This window comes from Myodes glareolus, chromosome 5 (genome assembly GCF_982192425.1).
Source record: "Myodes glareolus chromosome 5, mMyoGla1.1, whole genome shotgun sequence".
Classification (NCBI taxonomy): domain Eukaryota; kingdom Metazoa; phylum Chordata; class Mammalia; order Rodentia; family Cricetidae; genus Myodes; species Myodes glareolus.
The window spans coordinates 12,362,432-12,378,505 of record NC_142030.1 but is presented as its reverse complement, the minus strand read 5'-3'; the positions used below and the strand labels follow the sequence as shown (position 1 = coordinate 12,378,505).

The following is a 16,074-nucleotide window of genomic DNA, read 5'->3' as shown; positions in this document are numbered from 1 at the left end:
CAAATCTCAACTTGAGAGGCTGAGGTGAAAGGATCAAGAGATGAGGACCACGTGGGCCCCTGGAGAAGGTGGAGTCTCCTGGTAGAAATGACCTTTGACCTTGTTAGCTGATCAATGCTAAAGGATTAGAAAGGCATCTGATTGTTTTCCTGACCTCACTTGTTGCCTGCTGAGCCTGCTTCTGGGAGGGGTTCCTTTCTGTTGGGCTGTACTTTTTACAACTCAGGCTTGCGGCTTCATGGTTCATTAGAGAGATGGGTGGACTCACAAGAAAGCAAGCACAGTGACCCTGTGAGTGTCCCGAAGAACCACACTGGAGAGGACTAATCTCCAGTGCGTGGAGTAGTAGTAAGAGGAAGGCTTAGCACTTCGGCATGCCTGCGCTCCGCCCTTCTGTCAGTGTGTGTTAAGAGCAACACAGGTAGGACAGGGAGATGCCCTAGCAGGTGCAGGTGCCTGCTGCCAAGCCTGACAGCCTGCGTTTAATTCCTGGAACTCACATAGTTAAGGAAAGGACTGACTCTCACAGGTTGGTCTCTGACCTCCACACGCAAATAAGTAAACGTTAAAAAGACATGTTCTTTTTTATATAAAAAAATAAAACAAACACCACATTTTCACTATACCAAGTTGACCTAGATTACCATGGTTGCACAGCCAGGGTCCCCCGTGGGGAACTTAGGCTGCCATTCCTTCCATCTTTGACACGATACTTGAATAGCTGCGGTCACGTCAGGGTTGCACCCTCAGCCTGCAGTCCTGTTCCCTTGGCCTGGAAGGTTCTGGGTTGGACTGGAAATGGTACCAGTTTATCTGTCAGAAGAACTCTGCCTGACTCGAACACGCTGATGTCCCTCCCACCTATGGCCTAAAGCTTGTGGTAGCTTTTCAGATTGGGAGCCTAAGACTCAGCCAGAGCCCTCTTCTGCCCAGAATGTAGAAGCCTGAACCAGACGTATGTCCGCTGTGCATGCTGCTGTGCACAGCTGCGGTGTTCAAATGCTGCTGCTAACTGCACTGTGCTGGCGGACTGTATTTCAGCATCGGTACGTTCACACTTAGGAAGGACTGTTAGTATCGATTTTACAGGTGGTAGATGTAATTTGGTTATGCAGTTGTCATGCGTAATTGTGTTCCCTTCAAGTACAGCACTGTTTCTGTTTTCTTTCTTGTTTTAGATTTAAGAAATTGCACTTAATGTGAAATAACTGAGGAGGAACAATGTGACTGTAACACCGAGCCATTAAAATGCTCACTGCTTTGTGCTTTTAAGCAAAAATTTCTGTTATGATTAAAGGAAATCCAGAAAGGAGAGGTGAGGCGAGGAGAGAAAAGGAGAGAGTTAGGGGAAGCCTGGGCTACACAATGAGAGCCTGTCTCAAAAGCGAACAAATAAACAAACAATTTGAGATTCAGAAAATCCACACTAATTTATCTGTGTGCCACCTTGGTCTAGCCTGTGGAGGGAGAGTGTGAGAATTACCAGGATATCCTAGCAACCTTGAACCTTAACATGGTCGTTGGTGGCTCAGGCTTTTGTGGGCTGGTGAGCAAGGCAGAGAGGACAAACAGCAAATGCTCACGTGTGTGGGAGCTTTCTGGTCTACCTTAGGGCTTTCTGGTCTACCTTGTGGAGCACATTCCTCCTTTTCGTCTTGAGCCCCTGATTTCTCTCTTAAAGAAATAAAGAAGCCTTGATTGCCATCAGGAATTCCAACTGTAGCAGTTTACGTGTTGAAAAGGGTACCCAGACTTCAAAACATTCTGACACAGAATATGTTCTCACCTGGTGGTGGCTAAGACTACTCTTGATTTAACTGAGTGCCCCTGCCATTTCAGGGAACAGCTGCATCTTTGGAGCCCAGAAACACATGTCAGCTTTTGATTTCAGCCCATCTTTCCCTGCTGCAGAGACTGTCAGTAGGTCACAGGTTCCCACCAGCTGCCTCTCCTGTGCACTCCTCCATGGCTCCTGTGTGGCTGTGACACCAGACACGGAGCACATTGCTACTGTGAAGACTCAGGCTTGTTGTTACACTAAAGTCTAACCGTTGACATCAGATGCATGCCGTATTTCTTCAGGAACCCCCCCCCCCCCTACTGCAGTGACTCTGAGCTAGAGGGCAGGTCACAGCCCCTCCCTGGGGGCTCTTGGGTAATATTGATCTTGAACTGCATCTGTCAACGTATCTCAGAGCAGGTGAACATCATATTCCTCCCAGCCTGGAAACAAGCTGAGCCTAGCCGTATGATCGTTTGCTTCCTTGGGTGGGCACATTTATTGGCCTTCCATGTTGTTACAACAAAAGTGGAAAATGTAATGTGCTGTATAATGTTTATTGATTTTCCCTGAGCTGAAAGCAAAGTTTCAGATGCCGCCTTGGAAACAGCTATGACTTTGGCATGCAGGGGTCCATACAGCTTCCTGGATTCATTATCTAAGCTTGGGTCGGACTGGGGACAGCTGCCACAATGGCAGTTTTGACTTCTCGAGGCCTGCAGCTCTTTTGAGGAGCAGCGGCTGATTGATTGTGTACATTATCTGCCTGAAACCATAGCCCCTTGCAGAACTTTACAAATGATAGAGTAGGCTGCCTGGAGGTAATGTCAACACAGAGTCGTGGATCTCTTCCCACCATGCCTTGCTCTTCGAGGCCAGATGATGGCATGAAGCACCGCTTCTTGGCTTCTCACCCCTAGGCTTATCTTCAAAGCGTCCTTATCTTCAACTTCATTGTGAGCGACTCACCCGGGCATTTCTCTAACACAAAGCTTCTGATTCAGTGGGTGGGGAGTGGCTACAGTCTGCACTTCCAGTGTGTTCCTAGCTCACTCAGTGCTGGTGATCCGTGGACTCCAGTTCCAACAGTAAGAGCCTGGAGAAAGGTGACCAGACCAGATACCATGGCGGTATAATTCACACACCTACTCTGCTGCATGAATGTGCCGAGCCTGAATCCAGCGTGAGTGTACTAAACCTGCATCTGGTATGAGTGTGCCAAGCCAGCATCCAGCATTAGTGTGCCCAACCTACATCCAGCATGAGTGTGTCAAGCCTACATCCAGCATGAGTGTGCCTAACCTGCATCTGGTATTAGTGTGCTAAACCTGCATCCGGTATGAGTGTGCCGAGCCTGCATCTGGCATGAGTGTGCTGAGCCTGCATCCGGCATGAGTGTACTGATCCTGTGTATGGCATGAATGTGCCTAACCTGCATCTGGCATGAATGGGCCCAACCTACATCCAGCGTGAGTGTGCCGAGCCTGCATCCGGCATGAATTTGCCTAACTGCATCCAGCATAAATATGCCAAGCCTACATCCGGCATGAGTGTGCTGAGCCTGCATCCAGAAGTTGGTGAGAGGGAGGAGTTGGTTTTCTCAGCTGTCTATCACAACTGCACAGAGCAGGCATTTTAGCTTGGATTGCCCATTAGAATTACCCAAAGGACTCTTAAGAGTTGATGAAGTCCACAACCTAGTCTTGACCAATTAGGCAGAGTTTCTCCAGTGACTCTAATGTGTGTTTGGGGCTGAGGACCTACTGGCTTAAAATAGTAAGACACTGTCCAAGGAGCTGGAGAGATAGCTCAGCTGTTAAGAACACTGGCTACTCTTCCAAAGGACCCTGATTCAATTCCCAGCACCCATATGGCAGCTCAGCTCAGAACTGTCTGTAACTCCAGTTGCAGAGGACTGGACACCATCACACAGACATAGATGCAGACAAACACTAGTGTTCACAAAATAAAAATAAATCTTTAAAAAATGACACTGTTGAAATGCAGCTTTACTATGGCAGCGAGGGAGCATGCTGGCTGTGATAACTCCACTGAACACACCAGGAGTGCCCACTGTGCTGCGTCACTAAGCAGACTCATGCCCATTCCTTGCTCCTTATGCCAAATGTAAGGGAAACTGTGACTGTGTGAAGGTCCCAAAGAGCGGGCTGTGGCAGAAACAAAACAGAAGAAGTTCCTGTTTGTGATGCAGTGCAGTGTGAGTGTTGGTCAGTTAGACATCTTGTCACCAGGTGTCCACGGGCTCTACTGTCCTCAGATCCCCTTAATTATTTCATTCTAGCTAATATGGAAGAGAGTTATGGGTCTAGCCTGAACTCATGGTACCAGTTGCTGTGTGTTACAGCTAGCTGTGTATCACAGCTAGTTGACTCTTGGGTCTAGCCTGGACTTGTGGGTTACATCTAGTCACAGTTCATTGACTAGAACCTGGACAGACAGGGCCCCGGGCAATGCAGGCTGGAAACATACTCAGAAGGAAATGAGCAATGTGGCTTGTGGTGAGCAGCAAGCAACCTCTGCCACTCACCATGTGGGGTAGAAGTGGATGCATGATCTAAGGGGTCAGCCCTTTCCTACATGAAAACATCTGTGCTCTGTGTGCGCCTTTGGAAGACATGAGGATGAACTGATCCGTGAAAACAGTTGGGCTCACGAGTGGGAAGGATGTTAAAACACTGAAGAACATAGGTTATAGTGTTCTGCACTTACACCCTTCTGTTTGTGTGGATATTCATGAGGAGTCCAGGCTGTTTGTAAGGTTCATTTCCTCTTTTTTGCATGGATTGAAATATATAAATGGACTAAGGACTTGATAAATAATCCATAATTCTCAGACGCTAAACAGTGGCCTCCTAGTTAACTCAGAAAATAAGTATCCATGGAGAGAGCAGTCCACTCATCTCTCTACCGCCCTGGCCTTGGAGCTACTCAGACTGTGCCCAGATTCAGCTCCTCCTCCAAAACGAGCCACCTAGCTCCTGTGTGATTCATCCCCTCTCATCCTCCTCATGGCTGCCCTTCTTCGTCCCTCTGCCTGTATCACCGGTCTTGTCCACCATTCTGAACCACTGCCACTACCGTCCACCAACCATGAACAAGGTCCAGAACTCTGGTGGGGTCCTCTTTGACCCTCCAGCCACCCCATTTGCTGCCTCCCCTCAGCAGACTTCTCCTCCCACCCATTCACTGCACTGTCTCCAAACGGATTTGGTTCTACCGCCAAGTCTTAAGGTCACAGTGATTTCCATGTAGCCAAACCTGTGGTCACACTTCTCTTCCTGTGGTTCTCACTTCACTAGGGAGCACTCCCTCTTCCTCATAGCGTTCCCTCTCAGCATCTGTGAAACAACCGACCATGCTCGGCTCGTCTCTTTGTTCTTTCTGATGTCTTTGAATTTGGACCTAGGACCCTTTCTCTACTTTTGCCTATGGTCAGAAATACTGTCTTTCTGCTCATGACTGCTAAGTTCTAAATTTATCCCGGGCCGTTCTCCAGGTGCCTGATTGATACTCATTGGCAGCTCCAACCTAAGAAGAACAAAGCTGAACTCAGTACCACTCATTCCCACACGGCATCTACCTAATGTGGCGAATGGCACCACCGTCAACTCAGGTCCAAAATCTGGCTATCATCCTTGGCTCTTCTCCCCGGGGCCCCCAAATCCATCTATCAAAGACCTCTTATATAAAGAGAACTAGAATGTTCAAAGGGCATGCCACCGCGCTCCTTCCCAGCATGTTGGCCATCACTGTCTTGATCCTAGCTGCCATCATCTGTCCAGGTCATGACAACCATGTCCTAATAACGCTGCAGGTCTGTGCTGTACCCCAGCTGCCAGGCACACACACAGAAGCCAGACCTGGCTTTTAAGGCTGTGCCAAGCCTTGCTCTTTACAGCATCCCATCATGTTTCTGACAAAAATTCCAGCTTCTTAATGTGGGACTGTGGACCTCACATGCACTATCCCAGCTGACTCCTTAACTGGTTGCTATGCAACCCTCCCTCTTCTGTCCCACATGGCATCATTCAGGCTCCTGTTCAGTGACTGACCTGCGTTCAGAGCGCTACCTCTATTCTCTTCCCCAGCACTCCCTTGGCTGAGCTCTTCCTGGTCTCTCTGCTTTGTAAAGCATGGATACTGTAGTGGTTTGAATGGGAATGTCCCCCATAGGCTCAGGTGTCTGAACACTTGTTCTCCAGTTGGTGGCACTGTTTGGGAGAGGCTAAGGATAGAGGCCATGAAGTATGTTGCTATGGGAGGGCTTTGGTTTTTATAGTCTTGTCCTGTATCCAGTTTTCTCTGTTCTGCTTTGTGCTTGCCACTGAGGATATGAGCTCTCAGCTCCCTGCTCCAGCTGCCATGCCTCCCCACCAAGATGGACCCTTATCCCTTTAGAATCATAAACCCAGATAAACCCTTCCTTCTGCGAGTTGCCTCATCCATGGTGTTTTATCACAGCAGTAGACAAGTGACTAATGCAGATGCCTTTGGGATGAGACCAGCATTCATCTTAACAGTGAGAGAATCATGTGTTTTACTGATTGTTTCCCAGTATGATGCAAATTGATTTTCCTATTAATCTTGTTGTGGACTCTTAGCTAGCAGCTGCCGGCCAGGTTCTGATCTGAGACCCCACAGGAACAGAGCTGTTCTGGATTCCAGCCTAAAGGCCATCTCCCTCAACAGCTAGTTTAAGCAGATCCTTGGTGCCCCTAGTACTGCTAGACTCATTCCACTGCCTCCCAGTGGTCCCAGGGGAGAACTCGTGATCGGGTGTAATTGAAATCAGTTGCTGGTTCTCTTATGAGCAATTCCTTCCATTTCTGGCAGGAAACCCATGGTTCCTTTAGGCAAGGAAGGAGAACAGAGCAGCTACTACACCATCAAGCAACATCACTGAACCTCCGGGGAGGCTTGATGGATCTTCTCCTACTCCTCCTCTCCCTCCTCCTTCTTCACCTCCTCCTCTTTCTCTTCCTCCTTCTCCTTCATTCATGGGATCAAACTTTGGGCCTTTCACATGCTAGGGCAAGAACATCCCCCATCTAATTGCATCCCCAGACCTCCAGAAGAGTGTAGGCCTAAATTCCCACTTGTGGAATCTAATCTGCAGTGTCAGGGTGGGCCTGAATTCCAGTGGATTATCCTGCATTATGAAGGAGCAGAGACCTCAATGATGTCCCCACATGACCTACCCTCTCCTGGTAGAGACTGCTTTAGCCCAGCTTCCCTCTCTCCCTGGCCCTTTCCTCCTTTTTCTCACTCCTCACTCCCAGTGGGCGCTGTAACCAGTCATATTTGCTGTCTTGGTCAGTGTTCCATTGCTGTGAAAATACCATGACCATGGCAACTCTTATAATGGAAAGTATTTATTTGGGGCTTGATGACAGCTTCAGAGGTTTAGTCCATTTTCATCATGGTGGGGAGCATGGCGCATGCAGGCAGACATGGTGCTGGAGAAGTAGTTGAGAGTTCCACATCTGGATCCACAGGTAGCAGGAAGGGGGAGATAACTGGGCCTGGCTTGAGCATTTGAAACCTCAAAACCCACCCGCAGTGACACACTTCCCCAATAAGGCCATACCTCCCCCCAAAAGCCCACACCTCTTAATTCCTCCCAAATAGTCCCATTCCCTGATGACTAAGCAACAAACATAGGAACCTATGAGGGTCATTCTTATTCAGACCACCACACTTGCCTCCATGGAAATTCTGTCTCTTCTTCCCTGTCCCCCTCCTATGTCTGGAGAATCCTCAACGTCCCCTAATCCCCTGTGTACATAGCCCATTTCTACCATGGAAGAAGCATCACGCTTGGCCTTTGGTCTCTTAACCACTTTTCCATGTTCCCAGTTCTGGCATCCATTTGAGATCCTACTGCACACAAAAGAACTTCTAATTCCTATTAGTCATGCCTGCTCCCTAGGAAGGTATGCAGGGTTGCACTCCATCCTGGCTCTCTAAGTATGTGAATATGTGGTTCTCAAGTGTCTGAGCAGACAGGCAGGTTTTCCCAGTCACAGAAATTGCCATTGACTTAGGTACTAACCGTCTGAAGACAGGATATAATTCCATTTCAGTTGTTGGGTGCGGGGAGTAAATGATCTTTAAAATAAGCAAAATAATATAATCAGTGTATTAGATAAGAAAAACGAAGGATCCAGCAAGCCTAGGGCAGGCTAGTCACATCTCTCTGCCTAAGGGGGCAGGTACCCCAGGGCTAACTCTGGAAAACCTGTGCTTAGAGCATGCACTGACTTTTCTCTCCCACTTCGTTTTGCTTGACGTAGTAGTTCACCTCCCCCGAGATGAGATGATGGGAAGGTGGGCCTGGTGTACACAGGAGGGGGAGAAGTAACTCAGGTCCCTTTACCTGTAGCCAAATGAAATGTGTGGACCATATAGGGGTGGTGGTGACAGCATGGGCTCCTGCTTCTAATACCTCCACAGTATTAACTGACTATGGCATTTGCTGCCTGGTCTTGAGGAGACCCCTGGAGCCACATTCACTCTGGAAGAAACTTACGATCGTCTGGGAAATGCGATCAGAGGTGGAATGGAGGTGATGTGATGTTAGTTTCTTAGGCATCACTGTGACCCAAGCACCAGATAAAAGCACCTGAGTGCGGGAAGGGTTGACTTATTTTGGTTCCTGGTGTCCTGCAAGTTTCCGTCCATTGTGTCTGGGAAGCAGGAGGCAGTGACCTTTCACATTGTTATACCAGAAACCAGAGCACAGACCTGACCCAGGGACAGCTATTACCTCCTAAGGTCTCCCAGCAGTGACCTGCTTCCATCAGCCAACCCCATCTTCCAGAAGCTCCACAAACTTTAAAATAGTACCCTATGCTGGGGATTGAGTGTTCAGAATATGAGCCCGTAGGGGACACATGAGATCATAACACCGATTTTGGTAAGAGAAGGTGCTGGTATAGCAAGACTGGGTGTGTCACGGGGACGTCCCAGAGAATAGGGCCATTTACCTCCAGGGAGCTAAGCAGGACTGCTCGGAAGGCCCTGTTTTTCTTCCTCAAAACATTTAGGCTTTTGAGCTGTGTCAGTCTCCTAAGAGTGAGGCAGTTGTCTCCCCAGGGAAGACTCTCCATACTTCCATGTAGGGACCACCACAGAGCCAATGTGTGCCAGGATGGAGCCGATGACAAGTGTCCCTGTGGTTTGTGTGACCTTCATGGGGATCATGCAGCAGGGGTTGGGGGGGATGGACACTCTAACGTAGACTTAATTGAAACTTGCTTTGGCCAGTGTTTGGGGAAGGGACCTGCCATTACCAGCATCCCTCTTGAAGCAGAGAGGCGGCGGAGGTGGAGGAATCCCATACAGTCAGCACAATTCCTTCCTGTCCCCAAACTCTTCCAGAAGCTTCACTTTTAACAAGGCTGTTGGCACAGGGGAGGGCGTCTCAATCCTAACTGCGATGACAAGGCAGTGGGATAAACCCATTGCTAACAAGCTCCTTGCTCAGAGAAAGCCTAGTGAGTGTGTATCATTTCCCTTGCTTGTTAGATAGGAAACTGAGAAGGGAAAAGAGGCAGAGGGAATAGGGCCGAACTCATTCCGTGTTGCCAGAATGATCCTAACACCGAAACCAGACATGCTATGTGAAATCCACAACAAAATATTAGCAAATTGAACCCAGCAATGCATAGGAAAGCATTCACTATAGTAAATGGACTTTCCCCCTACTTAGGATGGCTTATCAGGACTAAGTGGAGAAGCAGGTGTATAGACAAGCAGAATGCACAAAGGGCCCAGGAAGGCTGTGGCTGTCTTTGCCATACTCTGTCTAAATGCCCAAAGAGGGGAGAGAGTCAGAGGTTTCACCGTGAGGACAGACCTTGGCAGCAGGGGGAAGGAACTGCCTGGGAACTTCCCAAGAGGCAGGATGGGGAGAGAAGTGGACTTCAGTTGGGAAACTGAGGTCTGATGTAGACCTCCAGCTCCAGTCACTGGTAGCCAGCGTATAGCAGACTGTGGGTCTCTGGCCCCCATCTCTCATTTCCTGTCCTCTGCCCCACCTAGCCCATGTCTGTCCAGTTCTATGAGTGACTGATAGGAAGCTACCTTGCAACTATTTAGCAGTTAGGAATTTCCAATTGGTTCTGCAAGGAGACCTATTTCACTGTCCGTAAATAAGAGGTGGAGGGGCAGCACCTAAGAGACAGAAATTAAGATCCTTTCCTGACTAAGCCTCAGCGGAGTCTCGCTTGGATTCTTCCTGTAAAGGCCCGATATACAGGCCGCGGTCCTCCAAAAAGTTACCAAAAAGTGGTAACTGCTGTGGGATCTTCTCTGAAGTTGAAGAAATGCTTTAAAAACTGAAGTTGCAGAGGATCCTTTGTTCCTGCCACCCACGGCTTTTGCTGAGAGCAGATAGCCAAGGGGATCTGAGTACGGCTGAGGTGAAGCTGTGGCACACCAACTCATGGTGTCTCTAGGAACACATGGATCCTGCAGCTGCTTAGCACACAGCACTGGAAGCAGGTTGTTTGCCCTGTGCCTGAGGCCGCTATGTGGTCAAGTATGTCTGTCAGTCTGTCTGCTTCCTGGGGATGCTGTGGGGAAGAGGCCTAGCAGAACTCAGAGAGCCTCGTGGTAGGCAGTGTTGGTTGTGGACGGAAGTCCCTGGAGTCAATATTAGGACTTTGAAATAAGCCTCACGTTTGTAACCTTTCTGATGTATGTTCGTGCATGTTTGTAGGGGTGCGTGCATGCGTGGGGGTGGGGCAGTGAAGCTGAGGTGTCTATCATTCCTCAGGATGCTCTCTGCCCTGTTTTTTGAGATAGGGTGTCCCACTGACCTGCAACTTGACAGGTGGGCTGAGCTGACCCCCAGTGAGCCCTAGGGATCCACCCAGTGTAATCCCAGCACTGGGATTACAAATGTGCATAGCACACCTAACTTTTTAAAAGAAAAAAAAAAGTGAATTCTGGGGAACCAAATGCAAGTTTTCAGGCTTACACTGCAAGCCCTTTACTAACGAAGCTGTCTCTCCAGCCCATCAAGTTTATAACTAATAATACTTTTGATGCTTCCTTCTAAGTTAGAAGAAACACCCTGCACCCCAAACTACCCCCATGGAGGCTTCCTTTACAGGAAGCTAATGGTGTTTCCAGGCGCAGTCAGTCGAGCATGGAAAGGTGTGAGGATAAATGTTTCCACTTCAGGTGTGGGGGCGGTGAACACACACATCCATCCCGTGCTGATTCTGAGAGACTGTAAACATCCACAACCATTTGTATTTCCCTGGTCTCTGAAGAAGTATGGTGACCAGAGGTTCCAGGCTCTCTGATTGTTTGTTGCTTCTCTGCTTGGGAATCCTCATGTGTAAGGAGCCTGGCGTGGAGCCTGGGCAGTGCCCGTCCTGAGAACGGTTGCGGCAGAACCCCAGTGAATCTGCACACTCGTGATGCTAATTGCCATCATTTATTCAGAATCGCTGGGCAGTGTGTCTTGCAGAGCATCTGATCTTCCTGACAACCCTGGGCATTAGTGATTCTTCTCAAGAAGAAGTTACGCTAGCTACCTGCTGCCCTGAAGCACAGGGGCATGAGCCAGGGTTTAAACACAGAAGTGGACAGCTTTGCCACACTGACGGACTGAGTCCCTTTGCCTGGGGTTTCATGTACTGATTCCAACACTCCTCTCACTCGCCTGTTGCTTCTCTTCGCATGTCTCTTTATCTTTAAAAGGGCTAGTAAGACCTACATTGTCACACTGTTTGCAGGGTTAGAGATAGGTGCCCAACAGGGGCACCTCCATCAGGGGGCCATCTTGTTACCCAACTCGAAAAACACACACCAACAGGGAGTACCCCCTTATACTTTCTGAAAGCTTTGGCTAGTTTGAGGTGTGGTGCTTGGTGCTAGGGTGTTCTGCCCTAGCCAAAGTATTTGGCTATGCCTAGGAAGGGCTCCAACAGTTGGCTCACTCTTGGGTTTGTCTGACCTGTCTTAAAGCCTGTTTTTCATGGTTTCTGAGGTGCGATCTGAAAGGCAGGCATTGGTAGACTGCGGTCTGATTGTTTCCTGAGGAGTGTCTAAGTGGCATGCTGTTTAGTTCTGAGCCCTTCGCAGACACAAGAGCCCTTTGTGGCATGCCATGCATGAACAGCAAGCTCCGCTAAAACCGTCTGCCCAATGTCAGAAATGAGCCATATCCCCCCTTGCAGCCAGGTGGGATCTCAAGGTGGGAGACTGAAAACAACCTTCTCCCCCTAACATCATACTATGTGGGTCAGAAAACCCATAAACAGCATCAGGACAGAATTAGCTTCCACTTGATGGGGTTGTTGAAGACCAGGACTTACAAAGGGTGAAGGGACTCGTTAAAGGTGGCTTGGTATGTGGACAGAAGAAGAAAGCGTAGGACTTGCTCCCACTGCCCAGGTGGCAACTGTGTGCCAGGGGCCAAGGCTAGGACTGCCAAGAGAAGTAGAAGAGTCTCTTCATGTTTGCCATTGGTCCAACCCCAGCAGGACATGAGGAGCTCAGGCAGGGCCACGGCTCTCCAATTTGAACAGTTCCAGATATCTGCTTGGGTAACAGAAGGAGACTTGGCAGCACTGTGCCACTGGGTAAAGATTTTGTCCATAAATATCTTAATTTTATTTACTAGGTTGTCTGGCACATAATAGCATGCATTATTAATAGAGTAGCTTAATACTATCTATTAAATAGGCATACTCTTCCTATTGTATGATGAGCCTCTCATTTACGAGGTGCTTTACAATACCACGTGACCTCATCCGTGTTCAGAATATCCTAGCAGACTTCCACTGACCTTCCGTGAAAACACAGGCCCAAACAGCAGTCTGGTATTTCGGGTGTAAGCATATCCTGTAGTTGCCATTGGCCGTGCCTGTATTGTGTCTGAAGGGCTCCTCCCAGGAGCCTGTTGGTTCTGAAACTTTTATTCTCCCCAACTGCCCAAGTTTGTCCACTACCTCCTATGGTGAGTCACGGAGATTTCATCTGCCACCCGAGGCCTTGTGAGCGCTACAACCATGGGACCGTGGTAGAGTTCTACTGTGATCCCGGCTACAGCCTCACCAGTGACTACAAGTACATCACCTGCCAGTATGGAGAGTGGTTTCCTTCCTACCAAGTCTACTGCATCAAATCAGGTAAGACTGGAGGCCACACCCTTGGGGGAGACTGATTCTCTGAAGGCAGCCTCCAAGCTGTGGCCAGGCTGTGTCCTGAATGGCATCCTATCTTATCATGAGCCTCAGGACCCATGCTGTAGAAATGACCTATTATGGATATGGGTGGCTGTGTTGGACTCTGCCAAGGGATTTCAAGCCTTTTTCAGAAGGTCAGTAATATTTATGAGCTGAATCATACATAGAGCTGGCACCCAGGGAGGAGTTCACCTTCTGCAGTTTCTCACAGCCTTGGTGCTACCCACCGGCAAGGATGTCGGCCCATGGGTGTAATCAGAATTAGGAGCATGGCTCAGGGATCTGAGCAGTGGATGAACCCACCCTTCTCTTCCATTGAGGGACACATCCAGTAGGAATAATGTCATTGTAGGTAAGAACTGATGTCACACAGTTGAAGACTGTCTACAAGCTCCTCTGCCTCTTGGTAAATGATGTGTGTTAGCTGGCCAGCTTTTCCACAGGTCCCAGCACACCCAGGCAGTGGACCCATATAGGAGACCTGGTACTAGCACGCACCATTCCCCTGCTCCTCCCACTTCTGCCCACTCTCTCCAGCATTTTCCAGATCATAGCCACGGCTGCTGCCTCATGCAGCAGTGTTGGTTGGATGCTGCTCTTCTGGATACAGATGTGATGCTGGGTGTCTGGAGGCATGGCTTGATACTATGAGCCAGCAAGAGGAGAGGCACTGAGTCTAAGAGAATGGCCACTGAGTGGAATATTGGGATGGCGTATGCTGGGAGCACCGCTCCACAGAGGGTAGAGTGACGGCCAAGGAATAGACATATATGTACCCTTGGTCTGCTGCCCTGGCTACACTCCGTTCTTTACCCCACAGCATCGTTTTGACCCATGTCTGAACGGGTACTTCAGGGCAGGACACCTTTCTCTCTCTTCCCAAGAAGCAGTTGCATTATTATTGTTTGGGCCTGTCCTAGGTTCTCCTGCCCGGGCTGCAGCATGAACATGCATGTCTGCAGTCTCACTAGTATCTGCAAGCACACCACCTGCCATACGTCTCCAATCCAGCAGGTCCCATGCTAGAGAAAGGTTTTTGTGTCGTGTGGGTCCTAACATGGTTTACGAGCTGTGCTGGATGTATGGTATGTCTGTTTAGTCCCAGAGGCATATCATGTGTACTTCATGTACCAGATGACCACTCCCCCAAAGGAATGCGGAACCTCATGCCTGGCTTTGTTATCTCTCACGGCAGAGCAAACGTGGCCCAGCACCCACGAGACCCTCCTGACCACGTGGAAGATCGTAGCATTCACAGCCACCAGCGTGCTGCTGGTGTTGCTGCTTGTCATCCTGGCGAGAATGTTCCAGACCAAGTTCAAGGCCCACTTCCCCACCAGGTAGGTGCAGCGGAGAGAGCACAGATGAATGTAAAGCCTAAAGGTCTAGGTAGGCTGTCAGGGAGAGAGCACCGAGATGAAGACAGCCTCATCCCGGCCTCCATTGGTGGATCATTCTGACGCAGGCACTCTGGGGGACTGGGGGAGAGAACCAGGCCAGGCATACAAACTGTGTGTGCCCCGTCAAGAGCTTCACCTGCTGTGGCCCTTGAAAATGATTTGCATATACCTAGGAGGCCCCAAGGTCAGGGATGGGACATGGCAGAGGTCAATGAATAGGGCAGGAAGCATCAGAAAGGAGAGCAGGCCTAGGAGTGGAAAATCAGAAGGTTCTGGGAGGGGATCTGGGGCTTTAGATGGTGGCTCTCTATCCTCCTTGGTTGCACCAGAGGGCTCAGGTTGGTGTCCCCATGCCTTTGTCCTCCTCGTGCCAGAACTGTCCTTACGGCTGAGCCTTGTCACCTTATGGCTTCATTACCCCTAAGTTTGTCAGCCTCATCTTTGAGTTGCCATCACCATGGCTCCTAATCACCAGAACAAGAAACTTGAGGCTTATGTGTGCCAGTATTCGGGCGAGAAGGAGGCTCCAAGAATCAACTCTGTTCCCTCCAGACAGCCCCGTAAATCTCTCACCTCCCAGGAGCATGAAGGGGGAGAGGAGCAGCAGCTTCCCCTCACCTCGCACACCCTGACAGCTTCATGTCACTCAGTGGTTCTCCTGAACCTGGCAGCAGACACACTGTAGGCACACCCAGCAGGCGCCTCACTCTCCCCAGCTATGTGTGCTGGGTGTGGAGGTCACTTATGTCCTCCCGAGGCCTAGAGGTGTATCCCGGCAGATGCCTCCCTAGTGGCATCACCAGGCTTTTGCTGAGGTCTCCAGAACTTTCCTTTCTTTACCACAAGCCTTCCATCTGCTCTCTGGGTCTTCAACATTATCCCTTATTGATCAAGGGGCCATGTTCTGTCTCTAAGCAATTACAGTTTCTCTAGAAGGCCAAAGGATCACAAGAAAAAGCTGGACTACACCGTTGCGATTTATATTTATATATGTGATTCAGATGGCCTACAAAACTATTTTTTTATATGTGCTTGGAGCAGTTTTCTAAGATACAGACTACTAGGATGTGTTTGGAATCTTCTCGAGACTCACTTGACGCTCTTACACTGTCCTCGAGTTGTTCAGGGAAAAGTTGTTGTCATCTGTCCAAATGGAACACAAGGTGCACAGGGCATGCCAAGGACCGACGACTGTGTTCTCTGGGTCCCAGGTGTTTAATGTAAATATGTATGAAAGCCACACAGCATGGTTGGAGCCGTGCAGAGGGGACTGTGGCCCAAGCATGGGCTGTTAGGGTAAGAAATGAGCTGAGGTATCTGCCTGCTCGGATCTGACAAAAGGAGAGCAAGGAGCAGGGAAGAAGTCCTGAGTGAGCTAAGAAGGCAAATGGGAGACCATGGAATGATCAGGGAGGAGCGCGCACAGCTTGTTCTGAGTGTTCTAGCCATGCCAGGCTGGAAACGCACAGCAACTGTGCTGCTTCTATCTGGACCACGGTGCAGCATTGCGTCTGAGGTGACCATGAACCTGGGTAATTGGAATGGCACAGTCAGAGGGGTAATTAACAGCCTGCCTTTTAAATTTTCTAATGTGTTTTGTCTCTCTAAAGTTGAGTGGTAGGGTTTCATTTGTTTGTTTTTACAAAGAAGAGGTCTTGTAAACACAGAC

The 16,074-nt window shown here is 49.3% G+C and overlaps 1 protein-coding gene across 6 annotated transcripts in view; it reads left to right on the top strand.

Moving 5' to 3' along the window:
- The window catches only part of Susd4 (sushi domain containing 4), a 125,844-nt gene that overhangs the window by 106,748 nt on the left and 3,022 nt on the right, over positions 1-16,074 (top strand). For 4 of the 6 annotated variants that reach the window (XM_087906059.1, XM_085687599.2, XM_085687600.2 and 1 more), the window contains 2 exons: positions 12,751-12,948; positions 14,201-14,345. In XM_087906059.1, the coding sequence (XP_087762185.1) occupies positions 12,751-12,948; positions 14,201-14,345 (343 nt within the window). The remainder of the gene's footprint in view (positions 1-12,750; positions 12,949-14,200; positions 14,346-16,074) is intronic. The other 2 variants (XM_085687601.2, XM_085687598.2) reach the window with 1 other exon arrangement.